This window comes from Anolis carolinensis, chromosome 2 (assembly GCF_035594765.1).
Source record: "Anolis carolinensis isolate JA03-04 chromosome 2, rAnoCar3.1.pri, whole genome shotgun sequence".
NCBI classification, from domain to species: Eukaryota; Metazoa; Chordata; class Lepidosauria; order Squamata; family Dactyloidae; genus Anolis; species Anolis carolinensis.
In genome coordinates, this window is record NC_085842.1 from 58,389,910 (window position 1) to 58,405,143 (window position 15,234).

At 37.9% G+C, this 15,234-nt stretch overlaps 1 protein-coding gene across 1 annotated transcript; it reads right to left on the reverse strand.

Annotated features, from left to right (window-relative positions):
* Positions 1-281: 281 nt before the first annotated feature.
* Positions 282-15,184, reverse strand: ghrl (ghrelin and obestatin prepropeptide). The gene is made up of 4 exons (XM_062969356.1): positions 6,706-15,184; positions 6,497-6,610; positions 4,017-4,125; positions 282-454 (listed from the first exon to the last, which is right to left on the reverse strand). Exons 1-4 carry the CDS (start codon positions 6,814-6,816, stop codon positions 282-284), a joined length of 507 nt encoding a protein of 168 aa, XP_062825426.1. The 5' UTR covers positions 6,817-15,184.
* Between the last annotated feature and the right edge of the window lie 50 nt (positions 15,185-15,234).

Below are 15,234 nucleotides of genomic sequence, written 5' to 3' on the forward strand. Positions count from 1 at the left end.
AGCATCTTGTTTTTGGGCCAAAGTTCTTAATTTGTTCCATCTGTAGATCGTCCAGGCCAGCTGCTTTGTCATTTTTACATTTATTTGAGGGCCATGTCCAATTCAGTTGATGTAAAAGGTTCATGAAGGTGGTGATTCTCATTATCTGGTTGTCTGACTATTGGTTTCCTTCCTACTTTGGAGAGTTTGGGTTTACCATTCTTCAGACGTTGATGTGCTATCTGATCTGCCTTTATGTTGGCATGGGTGTTAGTTTGTGAGGGATCATTGCTCAGCCGTCTTCACAGCCTCCATGCCTTCTGACTGCTGCCCATGTCGACTTCTGTTATCAGCTTTATCCACTGTTCTTTCTTGGCTTCAGAGATGGATGACAGAATGCTCTGCGCTGTCTGGAGAGTTTGCTCACCAAATGGGTCTTCATTGTGGAACCTGTTGTAGTCTTCCAGCAAGGCAGCTGTATCAGGAGTAATGCCCTGAAGGTAGTGTGTTCTGCAGCTTCTTGGTATAGAGGCCCGTGAGCAGGTTTTTACTATTTTTAAAAAATGTGTTTATTAGGGTTTTATAAAGAAAGTAGTGAAATTTGTTTAACATCGATAGTGGGAGAACAATGATTTTTATAGAAAAGTAGGAAAAATTGATAGGAAAAAAAAGTAGAGAAAAGAAAAAAATGTTGCCTTCCATCTTGCTTTTACTGGTCATTCAGTTCTTTCATATACAGTATCTTACTGTAAAGGTACATCCTTCCCTCCGTCCTCTACTAATCTTGAAATTGCTTAGCTTCATGTGGTGAAATCTAGTTTTTTCTGTTTTAAATAGTCTTTTACTAGGTCCCAGTTGGTTTCTTTTTTAGGAAGCCCATGGTTTGGTGACAGCCAATAAGTCAGCCTGTCCATATTCATGATCTGTATGTAATACCTTATTTAACCAATCTATGTTTGGCATTTCCTTTTGTCTCCACATTCTTGCATACACCAGTCTAGCTGCTGTAACCAGGAAGTTAAACAAAATATCTTTGTTCTTATTCTTTATGAAGTCGAGCATTCCTAGCAAGAAAAATTCCGGTTCCCTCTGAATTTTTGTTTTTAAAATCGATTGTATGGCTTCCTTTATATTTTTCCAAAATTGTTGTGCTTTTAGGCACGACCACCAAATATGGAAGAACGTTCCTGTCTGTTGTTCGCATTTCCAGCACTTATTTGATACATTCTTAAAACATTTAGAGATGTATTTGGTGTCATATACCATTGATATTGCATCTTAAGCCAATTCTCTTTCAAATCGTATTAATAGGTGTATTTTAGTCTTTGATTCCATGCTTGGTTTAAATCAATCTGGTGGCCGACATTCTGAGCCTATTTCACCATACAATCCTTTATTTGTTCTTGCTCGGTGGCCCATTCTAAAAGTCTTTTCTCAGTTTTCATTATACCATCCCAAAATTCTTTTTTGTCTGCAAAACCCAGCTCTCTTTCTTAAAAAGTTCAAGTAACTGTCTATAATGAAGCCAGATACAGCTTGGATATTTCATCTTAATTTCGTTTTCCCCTTTTAGTTCCTTCTTGTGTTATTAAAAGATCTTCGTAAGGGGGCCAGACTTGTTAGCCCAATTCTCTCCTTTGAAAAGCTTCAAAAGCAGATAGGGAGTCTGTCTGTAAAATCTTTGTTTGTACCTGTTCCATATTTTTGGAACAGGTTTTTACTATTTTGATAAAGCGCTCATATTCCTCAGGAATTGGGTGGCCAATATGATCTTGTCGTCTAACATGTCTGAGAATTTGGACCAATCTGCCTTTCTGAAGTTGAATCTTCATTTAAATCGAACTTCCAGAGGCCTTATGGTTGGGAACAATTGGCATACTATTGGCCGATGCTGTGTGTTTGGTATTTGTGTGATGATCAGGCACAAAACTAGTCACCACCATCAGCAACACAAGTGTGAGAAAGACTGCAGATGTACATGCACCTGTGCATTTTCCCCTTGTTGACTTATGGCAGCCCCATACATTTTGTGGGTATTTCTTAGACAAGGAACACTCAGAACTGCTTCTGTTGATTCTGGTATTACATGGGGGTTTTTTTGCCCATATGATTATTCCCTGCCACATTTATTTTAATTTTGATTCCTAAGCAGCTCTATAGGTTTTATGCCATAATAATAAATTACCTAATACAACTTCTTTGCATTTGAAAGTAAAGATATTTATTGGTATTAGATGGGATCAAGAAAGATTTCAAGCAGTTGATTTCAAAGCATGAAACTTATTTTGAAAGTGAAGTTGCTATTCCGATTCTGGTATCTTGATTTTCTTTTTCTTTCCTCAGTCTGGTGATTGGTTTTCTGAAAGGGTAATGTTGTTGTTTAAAAATACATCTTTATAGTAATTGGAGAAGGTGGGAAAGGTTGGAAATGTCTTCTTAATTTTTTCCATGCTGTAAGTAGTGCTTCCCCCACCCTAAGCTTGCTAACTTAATTTTTAGTAGACAATGGTCAAAATATCTTGATATTGTTTATACTGCTAGCAGTATATACTGCTAGCAGCTTTTGGCTTGCTGGGTGGTGGCAAAATAAAATTACTAGAATTATGCAGAGTTTTCCAGATGGTGGCTGTGATATAGTTTAGAGGTCACATCTCCACAGAATTGCAAACAAATTTTGATAATATTTTGATTACAAAGAACAATTTAAGCAGATCTCCAATTACCTTAATGCATAGCCAAATAACTTTCAAAATTATATTAGTAAAATGGGACATTTGCATGTTTTGCCCAAGTTAACCAAGATGGCAAATACTCAAAATATTAATAAAGAGCATTAAAAAATAATCTAATTATGGCACAGGCTTGAAAGTACATGAGCTCTACAAGTACAAAGTATCATGCTCTTCTGGTTTTGCTTAATGTGTTGCCCTAATATTTTCAAATTTGCAGTTTTGTCCAAAGCATATTATTTGAAACACTGAAACCAGCGGAATAGCTGCTAGGTAGTACAGTCTAGTAACACTTGTATTTAGAATTATAGATATCTAGTCAGATTTTTATGTTTTTTAAATTGTTTCAATGGTTTTAATCATTAATTTTATGGTTAATTCTATATTAATGTTTATAGTCTTTAAGATTTGTATTCTTTTTACCAATGTTTAAGACTTTGAGCCTCTTTCAGAGAAAAATGCAGTTGATAATGGACTCATCTTGTTGTATTTCAAATAATAATAATAATTTACTTAACTGTGCTTCTTTGTTGCAAACAACAGCATATCTGGGTAGAAATTTTTTAAAAATTGATAATCCAAAAAATAAACAAAACAACAAAAATAGGAGTACCGTAGACCCACTTATTACTTCAAAGCATTAAATAGGGTTTCATTTAAACATGAAGAGCTTTAAATGTCATGGAATTGCTCTGGAGGAACATTATTTTTATGGTCCGTGTCCACCACAAATTGAGCCAGAGACTGCAATCATGCTTAAAGTCTAGTGAGACTGCTTTTCTAGGCATTTTATAAATCCTCCAGAGAAATCGTATGGTATGGATTCATTCATTTCAGGTAAGAAAAATAGGGTTCCAGGTTATGCAAAAATTGTATTATACGGAAGATCCTGAAAGAAATCGCTTGGGCAATATGCAGCCTACTGTACATCATAAAAAAACAAGTAGGAAGCAAGAACAAGCCAATACAACAAATTCTATTAAAACATACTGAAAACTATATCCTGTTTGACTCTGGATTATTTACATGTGAACATATACCAGAATTCAGACTTAAATCTCTGATGGGTAAAAGTGCAAAGGATGCCACAAGTTGTACAAAAGCAGTGGTTGTTGCCTGTGTCAAGAGAAATTTCCCATTGCTATTTTGGTCATTGCCTTATTGCTGCTATAATATCTCTATTGCATGGGATATTTAATCTCACTGCTCCAGGGAAGTGTGTTCAGAATGTGTTAAGTAAAGCATAAAATATCACTTGTTTATCTGAACTTCTTAAATTCTTAATAGTCCTGGTTTAGAACATTTTACCTTTATTGTCCTCAGCCAGTATGTCTTCCAAAAATTTCTCCAGCATTTGCTCACAGTCTTTGTACTGAGCTTCAGAGATTTTCATGCCAATTTCAAAGGGAACGGTAAACTAAGGAACATAGCAGAATATGAGGATTATTTGTAAACTTTGTTGATTGAGTTCATTTAATTTTAAAGGGCAGTGCTACTGGGAAATTAGAACTGAGATGTCAAAATGTCAAGATTGGTTTAATAGTAATAGTGAGTGCTCCATCTGAGAAACTTATTCAAGGATTAGAAATGGGGAAATATGTATTCAAACCTCAGTTTTATCACATATGCCCAGAAATAAACATTGATAATCTTCTGCATTTCGTTTTGATTTTTTGAAAGTATACTGATGACCATAACACAGGTTGAGCATACCTTATCTGAAATTCTGAAATACTCCAAATCATCCACATGAGTGGTTGAAATAATGACACCTTTGTTTTCCAGTGGCTCAATGTACAAAAGCTTGGCTTCATGCACAAAATTATTTAAAATACTGTGCATAAAATTCCCTTCAAACTAAATGGATTTCATGTTTAGACTTGGATCACACCTCCAAGATATCCTGTTATCTGGATATAGGCAAATGAAGATATTCCCAAATCCACAAAAATCTGAAATCCAAAACACCTCTGGTCCCATACATTTCGGATAAGGGACACTCAACCTATATGAGCCATAGTTGGATCAGACCAAAGGTTTATCTCCATCAGCATTCATTCATACAGCGGCCAGTCAGTTGCTGATGGAAAACCCACAAGTGAGAGAATAAGCTGCCTATCAATTTATGGTAACCCCATTCATTTCATAGGGCTTTCTTCAACAAGGAATACTCAGAGGTGGTTTTCCCAGCTTCTTTCTCTGAAATATAGCCTACAGCACACGCTATTCATTGGTTGTCTCCCATCCAAGTACTAAGGAGAGCTGAGCATGCTAAGCTTTCAAGATCAGATGAGATCTGTGGGCTTTAGGATATTTGGGCACGTTACATGAAGCCATACTGTTTGCAATGTTTAAGGACATATATAGCCACTCAAACTCCAATCTTAAATTTAAAGTCATCCAAACTGTCAGTCATAACTACGTCTGTGACAATTGATTCCATACTTTAACCATAAAGTCTGTGAAGTGTATTTTTCTTGTTCTAAATCTCCATCCACTAAATGGGAAGGTCCAGGTGCCTCTTGATCTATTTTCTACACATATAATTTTCATATTTCTTTAATGTCTTCCTTTGACTTTTTTTAAAGACAAACAAAGATTATAATCTTTCCTTGTGGGTTCTTGCTCTAGCTCTAGAATGACCTTTTTAATCTTTCTACCGTGAAGGAACCATTGAAATGATTCCCAAGTCTCAAGGAACCCTTACATGCACATTGTGCATTACATCCACAACTAAAAGAAAACATTTTACTTGAATATTGTATTCAGTATTTAACTATACTTAGCTAAATAAGGAATGTTTCCTAGCTTGACCTCCCAAACCTGATGGAAGCATTATTCAACTGGTAAAAGGGACCTATTTCTCTGCATGTAGCTGATGCTTGGTAAAGTAGGCTTAGGAGGGAGTTGGAATCATGCTAGTAATGTAAAAATTCTGACTAAGAAGCAGTTGTGACTACAAACCAGTTACAAATGGATATGTCTAGGTAAATGTTTCATATTCACAATTGCTACAAAGGGTGCACCTAAGTTATAGAATGAATGCCGTTTGATGCCATTGTAACTCCCTGGCTCAATGTTATGGGCTCCTGTTACAGATTTGTAGTTTGGTAAGACATCAGACCTCTGGCAGAGAAGTCTAAGGAACTTGTAAAACTACAAGTCCTGAGATTCCATAGCATCAAGCCATGACAGGTGAAGTGGGATAAAACTATTACTTCTGCACAATTCTCACTACAGTAGAGTCTCACGTATCCAACATAAACTGGCCGGCAGAACATTGGATATGGTAAGTGAATATGTTGGATAATAAGGAGGGATTAAGGAAAAGCCTATTAAACATCAAATTAGGTTATGATTTTACAAATTAAGCACCAAAACATCATGTTATACAACAAATTTGACAGAAAAAGTAGTTCAATGCTATGTAGTAATTACTGTATTTACAAATTTAGCACCAAAATATCACAATATTTTGAAATCATTGACTAATAATCCAGAGCATTGGATATGTGAGTGTTGGATAAGTGAGACTCTACTGTATTTCCAAAATTGTAATTTCCTAGAATAGCAGCTGGAAAGCTTCTGAAACCCCTATTTTAGTTTTTTTGCAGACATTCTCACATTATGGTAAATATCAATCATCTGTTAACTTAGCTCTTGTCTAAAATACTCTTTAATCAATGAACTCATATTCAGTGCTCTTCAGCTTAAATTGTTCATGGCACTTAATTTCATAGTTTTGGTCATGATAGATAAAAGTGGGAAAGGAATGCAAGAAAAGTTACCTTTATTTCCATTTCATTCCTATTTTCCTTAACCTCATTTCCATGGACGTCCAAAGCCACTTCTGCATCTCGACGATGGAATTTTGTTACAGATTTCTGGGAGACTTTTCGCTGCTAGGAGAAAAAGAAACAAATGCAAGTTCTATGGCAAATTATTACCTGTATAAAATAAAAAAAACATTTTGATCGTTCAAGTGAAGAGAAGATACCTGCATCTTTGGTTGTTCTGGACTCAAAAAGCTGGAACCTGCAACAGTGGTCTCTATCCAAAGTGAACAGACAAGGAGTGTTCCTACGATTATGCTTCGGATAAACATCATTAACTTCTAAAGATGCCTCAGAGATAAGATTATTAGCCTGTAACACACATAATATAGCACACATTAAAACCACAGTGTTTTATAAAGTCTTTTAATATTTTGTATCTTGTACTAATTATTTTGTCTAACTGGGTTTAACAGTGAAATGAATACATAGGCATTCTATTATCATACCATTATGTTCGTCATAGTGAGTTGATACATCATATTTATCAGGACACAAAAATCATGCTTGTCTTGTTAAGAAGAATCAGAATAATCCTATTAATACTATTGAGGGTCAAGTGTACAAAGCTAATACAAAATGCACATTATACTTGGAGGGGAACATGGAGCTTGGAGAGAGAACATTCACAGTAATTATTAAGAAAGCTTCCATCTCACTTAGACTTCATATACACTGTAGATTTAATGCCACCTTAACTGTCCTGGCTCAATGCTATGAAATCTTGAGAGTTGTAGTTTGTTGAGGGTAGGTTTTCCCCTGATACTAAATCTACTCGTGTCCGACTGGGAGTTGGTGCTCATCTCCATTTCTAAGCCAAAGAGCAAGCGTTGTCTGTAGATGCCTCCAAGGTCATGTGGCCAGCATGACTGCATGGAGCGTCATTACCTTCCCACTGGAGTGGTACCTATTGATCTACTCACATTTCCATGTTTTCAAACTGCTACATTGGCAGAAGCTGGGGCTAATAGCGGGAGCTCACCCCACTCCCTGGATCAAACTGCTGACCTTTCAGTCAGCAAGTTCAGTAGCTCAGTGGTTTAACCCACAATGCCACCGGGGGCTCCAGAGAAGGCTAAATACCTTGTAAAACTACAACTTCCAGGATTCTACAGCATTGAGTCAAGACAGTTCAAGTGATATCAAATGGCATTAATTCCACAGTGTAGACACACACCTAGATGGCTTCTGTGCACAATCAGCTGAGAAACATTCTGTTAAATCATTTGTTTCTGAGTTGCTCCTGAATTCAATTCAGTCTCACAAAGCTGCAAACTCCAGCAAGTATCTGCTTATTAAGTTAAGCGGAGAAGCAAAGCTAAGAAAGATTGGGAGTAGGGAAATAAGCAGAAATGAATCTGGAAAGGTTTCTTACCTAGTATTTTCCGTGCAAGTTGGTAAAGCTGGTGCAGAAAGCTCTATCTATATAGTAGATGGGATTGTTTGCTTTGTAAACGAAGTGCTTCACAATCCAAGTGATATTGTGCATTCCTTAGAAACATATTCTAATGACGTAAAGGGGTTTTTTTTAAATCATGCATCAGTTTCAAGAATGTAATAGAGAGTGTAATGAAACTGATTTTTATGGGTTTTCTTTTTTGCTAGGACTACAGCAATGATAGAGTATCTTGTTGGATGGAAAGGTAACACAGATTCATCCCTCTGTGCTGTGCTCTTGCTGCCTTCCTTCCTGAATATGAAGTATTAGTTGGGAAAAAATCCTACCAAGCATTTATTTTGAGAGGAAATTTTGTAGAGGCCGTCTGAGAAAAGTTTCCCAATGAGATCCTTCTACAGTAGAATCTCACTTATCCAACCTTCGCTCATCTGATGTTCTGTGTTATCCAACGCAGTCTGCCTCCTGCCGAGATCCACACCTGTTTCTCTAGGCAGCAACGTGCAGCGGGCCAACATGCCCAACAACAACACAAGTGCAGCCATGCTCCCAAACAAGTTGTAAAACATAATGTTTTGGTGCTCAATTTGCAAAATCATTAATTTGACATTAAATAGGCTTTTCCTTAATCCCTCCTTATTATCCAACATTTTCGCTTATCCAACGTTCTGCTGGCCTGTTTATGTTGGATAAGTGAGACTCTACTGTAATATCCCCTGTCACTGTCCATCGCCATTAAGCGCTATAATGATGGAAAGACAGAGGGGCAAATAGGAGCAAAATTGGACACCGTAACACATGCTTTGATTGCATCCTATTTGCACTATTGTAATATACCTAGGGAGCCTCCAGTGGCTCAGTGTGTTAAAGCGCTGAGCTGCTGAACTTGCAGACCGAAAGGTCCCAGGTTCAAACCCGGGGAGCAGAGTGAGTGCCCGCTGTTAGCTCCAGCTTCTGCCAACCTAGCAGTTTGAAAACATGCAAACATGAGTAGATCAATAGGTACTGCTCTAGTGGGAAGGTAACGGCGTTCCATGCAGTCATGCCGGCCACATGACCTTGGAGGTGTCTATGGACAACGCCGGCTCTTCGGCTTAGAAATGGAGATGAGCACCAACCCCCAAAGTCGGACACGACTGGACTTAGCATCAGGGGAAAACCTTTACCTTTACCTTAATATACCCAATGGTCCAACCAAGCCAGAGAGGCCTCAGCTGAGGAATGGAACCAAGAGCACCTAACCCATTAGCATTATGGAGAATCAAACCAAAACGAAGTCTATACTGGCTCGGTCGTCACCCAGGATAAAAAGGACCGCGGTGGATGCTGCTGATTCTGGACATCCATCGACAAGTGGGCTACGGAATCATCAAAACCCAAATGAACAGTCACAGAAGCGGCAGAAATATACAATGCCAGAAAACCACACTATTATTATTATTATTACTACTACTACTACTACTACTACTACTACTATTATTATTAGATTATTATTGATACCATATTGTTTTTGTTGCCCCTACTTTTCCACTTATAGAGCTAGTTTATTTTTCTTTGAAATACGGTAAAATTCAAAAACATTTAACGTACTGATGCCCTGATTAATGAAATTTTATTGGTATCTATTTTTATTTTGAAATTTACCCATAGCTGCTACATTTCCCACCCTTGGCTTATACTCGAGTCAATAAGTTATCCCAGTTTTTTGTGGTAAAATTAGGTGCCTTGGCTTATATTCGGGTCGGCTTATACTCGAGTATATACAGTATATAACACCATTATTGTATATGGTGCTTTACAAGTTAAAAGTCCTTAGAGAACCTTAGTTCTCTGCCTGCAGGCTCACAATCTAATTGTTATTTAATACAATATTATTGAAAGAGGCCTTCGATCTTTAAATTGGTTGGAGTAGAAGGGTGTTCAACTGATGTGCTGTTTTTTTAAAAAAAATATGTAATGCGCTCAATATTTTTAATTATTTATAATGGGATTGCTTTTTAATGCTTGTAAAAACGATTATGCCCCATATGATTTTAGCTACTTTGTTTTGATGTCTACTCTAAGATGCTTTGGTTCCCAGACTAGAAGAAAGATGGGATGTAAATCAAAGAAATGAACAGGTTAAGATCCCGCGTGTGAGAGGTAGCTACTGTGACCTAGCTGCAATGCACCTCCCAACTTAAAAACTGTGGCATAGACACCGAGAACTGGGAAGCCCTGGCCCTTGAGCGCTCTAACTGGAGGTCAGCTGTGACCAGCAGTGCTGTGGAATTGGAAGAGGCACGAATGGAGGGTGGAAAGGAGAAATGTGCCAAGAGGAAGGCATGTTAAGCCTGTGATGTAATGAAAAATGAAAATGTGCAGTCCATGAACTGCCTTGCCAGATAAAGAAGATATGTGCCACGCAGGTGAACAATAAAGAACAAGTAGTTTATTCTTCTTAAATCCAGAACAACATATGTACAATGTGATCAGTTGCATCAACTCACATAATGTTCATGAGAGATTTAAAATAGTATTTTTATTGTAACAAAGCCAACCCTGACCAGGACCACCTTCCACCTGGAAACTGATGCCCTCACTGTGGAAGAACTAGCGGGTCAAGAATAGGACTCTACAGTCACCTTCGTATCCACCGCCAAGACACTACACTTGGAAGGCCATCATACTCGGACAACGAGGGATCATCTAAGTAAGTAAGTAGGCATCTCCCAACTCACACTTCTCTAAACTTGACTGGGCAGCCGCAGCAAGTGAAAGAGTTCAGATGCATTGGACACTGGGGAGCTTAACAATGGTCCCATCTACACTGCCATATAATGCAGTTTGAAACTGCATTATATGGTCAGTTTTGACTCCTTTAATGTAATTCATTTCTATTGCATTAGATAACATTGTAGATGGGGCTTGCAGTATATTCTCAGTTCACTTCTGACACGATAAAAAATATTCTCTTTTCTTTACATTTTCCTCTTCTCTTTCTCTTGTCTTCTCTTTTCTCATTTTTCTCTTTCTCTTCTCCCTTATTCCTTTTTTCCTTCTCTTCTCCTTCCCACCCTATTAACTGAGCTTTTACTGCCTTTGCACTTTAAACTCGGTTTGCAACAACAGAAGTAAGATGAGGAAAAAGACAGAAAGTGGGAAGGAAGAAGAGACTAGGGTGTCTGTAAGCATCTGAAAAAGTAGCATGACAGAGGATTCATGGGGACAATACGCTGAATGTGACATCCTTCAGTAAAATCGGCGCAAGATGGTCTGTCTAGGGAGATGCGATTTGACAAATAGCCTGGACCCGAACTGTTTAGGGCTTTATTGGTTAACGGCAAGCATTTTGTATTTAGCCTGAAAGCGGACTAGCAGCCAGTGGAGCTGCCATAACATGGGAGTGGTTCTCTCCCTGTACAGGGCCCCGTGCAATAATGTTTTTACTGAGTGTCATGTTTAAATTTATTGTTTTTTCTAATTTGGAATTTTTATTATAATATGTTATCATCATTTTATACTTTTGATATTAAGTGTACTTGTGGCATTGAATGTTTGCCATTTATATGTATGTTAACTGCCCTGAGTCCCTCTGGGGAGAGAGGGCTATTTAGAAATATATTATTATTATTATTATTATTATTATTATTATTATTATTATTATTATTATTATTATTATTATTATTACATAGTAACTGTTGGGGCTGATAGGAGAGATAACACCAAGAGTGATCCTTTGTTGAAGCAGAAAAGTACGGTTTTATTTTCAGCTTAAACCCTGGCATGGAATTTCCTCCAAAAGCAAACCAGAGTGAGGACAAAGGCATTGACTTTCCCTTTTATACATCTTCAAATACAGGCAAACAAAGAAACATGCTCCTACATACATGTGACCCTATGTCACTTTAGCATCATCAATAGCTCATTTTACCTTTTCTATATACATGGGGAATATACAGTAGAGTCTCGCTTATCCAACGTAAATGGGCCAGCAGAATGTTGGAGAAGCGAATATGCTGGATAATAAGGAGAGATTAAGGAAAAGCCTATTAAACATCAAAATAGGTTATGATTTTACAAATTAAGCACCAAAGCATGTTATACAACAAATTTGACAGAAAAAGTAGTTCAATATGCAGTAATGCTATATAGTAATTACTGTATTTACGAATTTAGCACCAAAATATCACGATGTATTGAAAACATTGACTACAAAAATGTGTTGGATAATCCAGAACGTTGGATAAACAAGTGTTGGATAAGTGAGACTCTACTGTATATGCATGTCTCAGCATTTTCCTATCTAAGCCCTCTAACCAGCCTGCAGCCAGTTCCAGATAAGCAGAGGCAGCCCATTCTGAAGCCATCCATCAAGGGGCCCCTCACCTGTCATGAGAGAAAGAGAGAGAGAAAGACTTACTTTTTATTTCAAGCCTATGGTCATACCAAGCTGTTCCTCTGGAATGTTTAGGTTAGTTCACCCCCCTTTCACCTGTGCATTTACACAGACCTCTTGCACCTTCCTTGTACCTGCGTCTCAGTGCCTGGTACAGATAGAGTCTGATTTTTCTATATTTCAGTGTGCTTATTACATACAATATATGTGAAAATCTATATTTTCCGATACTTCCACATCATAACCTGGCTGCCAATCTCTGAAGCAGCTGAAGCTTCTAAATTATCTTCAAAGGCATCACATCACATAGAGAGCGTTACAGTAGTCCAAACGGGATGTGACTATGTATTCTGTTCTCCTTCTTTGAAAATGCATCCTGCTGCCCTGAGTTCATCTGATATTTTACAATTTATAATGCGGTGCAATCACAACACTAGCATGTAAAAACCTTTCCAGCTATAGAGGTATGTTTGTACCTTTTGCCAGCATAGGACATTTGTAGAACTTTCCTACTAGCTCCAACCTCAAAATAACAGAAGCATATGGCAAGACAGATCAGATTCTGAGCTGCTGATGGAAATTATGGACAAAGAACTAACAGACAAGCCTGACCTTTTGTGATAATTGTGCTGTTACTTTTTTAATACTTGTATTGGTCTGGGTTACAGGGACAAAGGGTCAATATTTATCAGCTGAAAGCATCCATTTTTGCTCGGCTGCTTATACAATTATTTGATCTGGAAGTATTATAGGAAAGGTGGGTCATGAAGTGAGGGCCATTTTTGTGTTGTTAGGAGCGATTAACAACCAAGATAAATCAATCCAGCAATCCATGGTTCCCAAGGGGTTGCCACCAAATTAATTTTCTAGCCACTTCTTTCAGTTTGTCTTAGTCTCTAGTATTTTATTACATTATGCCCTTACTGAATCAGGAATGTTATGACTGTTTTGTTTGTATTCAAGCAAACAGATGTATTTCAACATCAATATAGGAAGAAAACTGTTCAGTTTCTTGATAGGGACAAATAATGCTTGTCCCATGATACAACTTTCTGTGGCTGGGATTTCTAATTTTCTTTGCAGGAAGATCCATTTAGCTTATTTTTGTTGAATCTCCATCAACCAACTAATCGTCGTGTTCATTTAGTTTTTGAAAAATCGGCTTTTGAATAATACCTTTGTTAACATGAAGCAAAATCCTAACTAACTTCATCTTCTCTAGAGCTTTGCATCAAGGGAGATTGTATTAAAAGCAGGGTATGGGAACAAGAAACTGGAGTCTTCAAATTAAACCAACCAACTACAATGTCTGCAGATTGAATTGTAAATGAAGTGCTGGTGCATGGGCTGAGTTTCAGGTTACATCTCATGATGTATGTTGGGGTAAAGAAGCAATGGCTGATCTCCATTACTGACAGACATGAGATGCCTCTTGCCTTTGGGTAGAGAAAAAGGGATTCTTAAAGCAGCAGTGAGCAAAAGCACAAACAACTATGACAGTCTCTATAGAGGTAAAAATTGAGATAGAAAATTTAGGTCTTGGTTTAGTGAGCTCTTAAATGCACTAAAATAATTGCCTTGCTCCTGGCTTTATTTTTACTGTTAATGGTAACTTTCATGTATGTTTGTATATTCAACATAGTTTACAGACATCCTAGGTATCCCGGTGGTGCAGCGGGTAAAACCACTGAGCTGTAGAACTTGCTGACCAAAAGGTCAACGGTTCGAATCCAGGTAATGGGATTTGCTCTCGCTGTTAGCCCCGGCTTCTGCAAACCTAGCAGTTTGAAAACATACAAATGTGAATAGAATAGATCTTCTCTGGCAAGAAGGTAACAGCACTCCATATAGTCATGCTGGCCACATGACCTATGGACACCGGCTCTTCAGTTTAGAAATGGAGATGAGCACCAACCCCCAGAGCCAGACACGACTAGACTTAATGTCAGGGGAAAACCTTTACCTTTACCTAGGTACCAATGCATAAAGAGGAGCTATTTTTAAGTGAAATAATGATAATACGTTTGTTACCTGCCTCTCCTTATGGTGTGAAATGTTACAAGCACAACACAAACATCCAGCATTAATGGGGTCATTATAAATCAACATGCAACTCTGCCGTTACCTAAGATTGCAAACATTCCCAGGAAGCAAGTCCCTGTGCTGGGGACATGGAAATATGAATAGGAGTGTACCATACATATCAAGAAGATCAAAGGTTCGGACACTAAGCCCTATGAGGCGTGGCTGAGGGAACTGGCTATGTTTAGCTTGGAGAAAAGAAGGCTGAGAGAGGACTTGATAGCCATGTCTAAATGTTTGAAAGGGTGTCACATTGAGGAGGAAGTAAGGTTGTTTTCTGCTGCTTCGAAAACCAGGACATGGAAGAATAAAAAAATCTACCTGAACATTAGGAAGTACTTCCTGACCATAAAAGCTGTTGAACAGTGGAACTCACTGCCTTGGGAGTGTAGTGGAAGCTCCTTCCTTGGAGGCTTTTAAACAGAGATTGGATGGCCATCTGTTGGGAGTGCTTTGATCATACTTTTCCTGCATATCAGGGAGTTGGACCAGAGGGCCCTTGTACTCTTCTTCCAACTCTGTGATTCCATGATTTCAAAATAAGTTTATAATTGAAGCAATAAGGTACTTCACTAGTTATGGCTTGGGAAGGGTAGACTACAGCAATAGATTTGTGGGGGACACCTGGCCTGCAGCTAAATTTCATTTATCCTACCACTACTCCGCACTGCCCCATCTTTTCCTAGTACAAAGAGACCCTACTAAATTCAGCAACACAATAGTCTCTTGCTATTTCTTTTCTCTGCTAAGTGCTAAAACCACCCTATCCAACTTCTCAAACAGATGGAACACATTTTAGTTAAGCATACAGGTATATTAAAAAGGATTACAGGTACC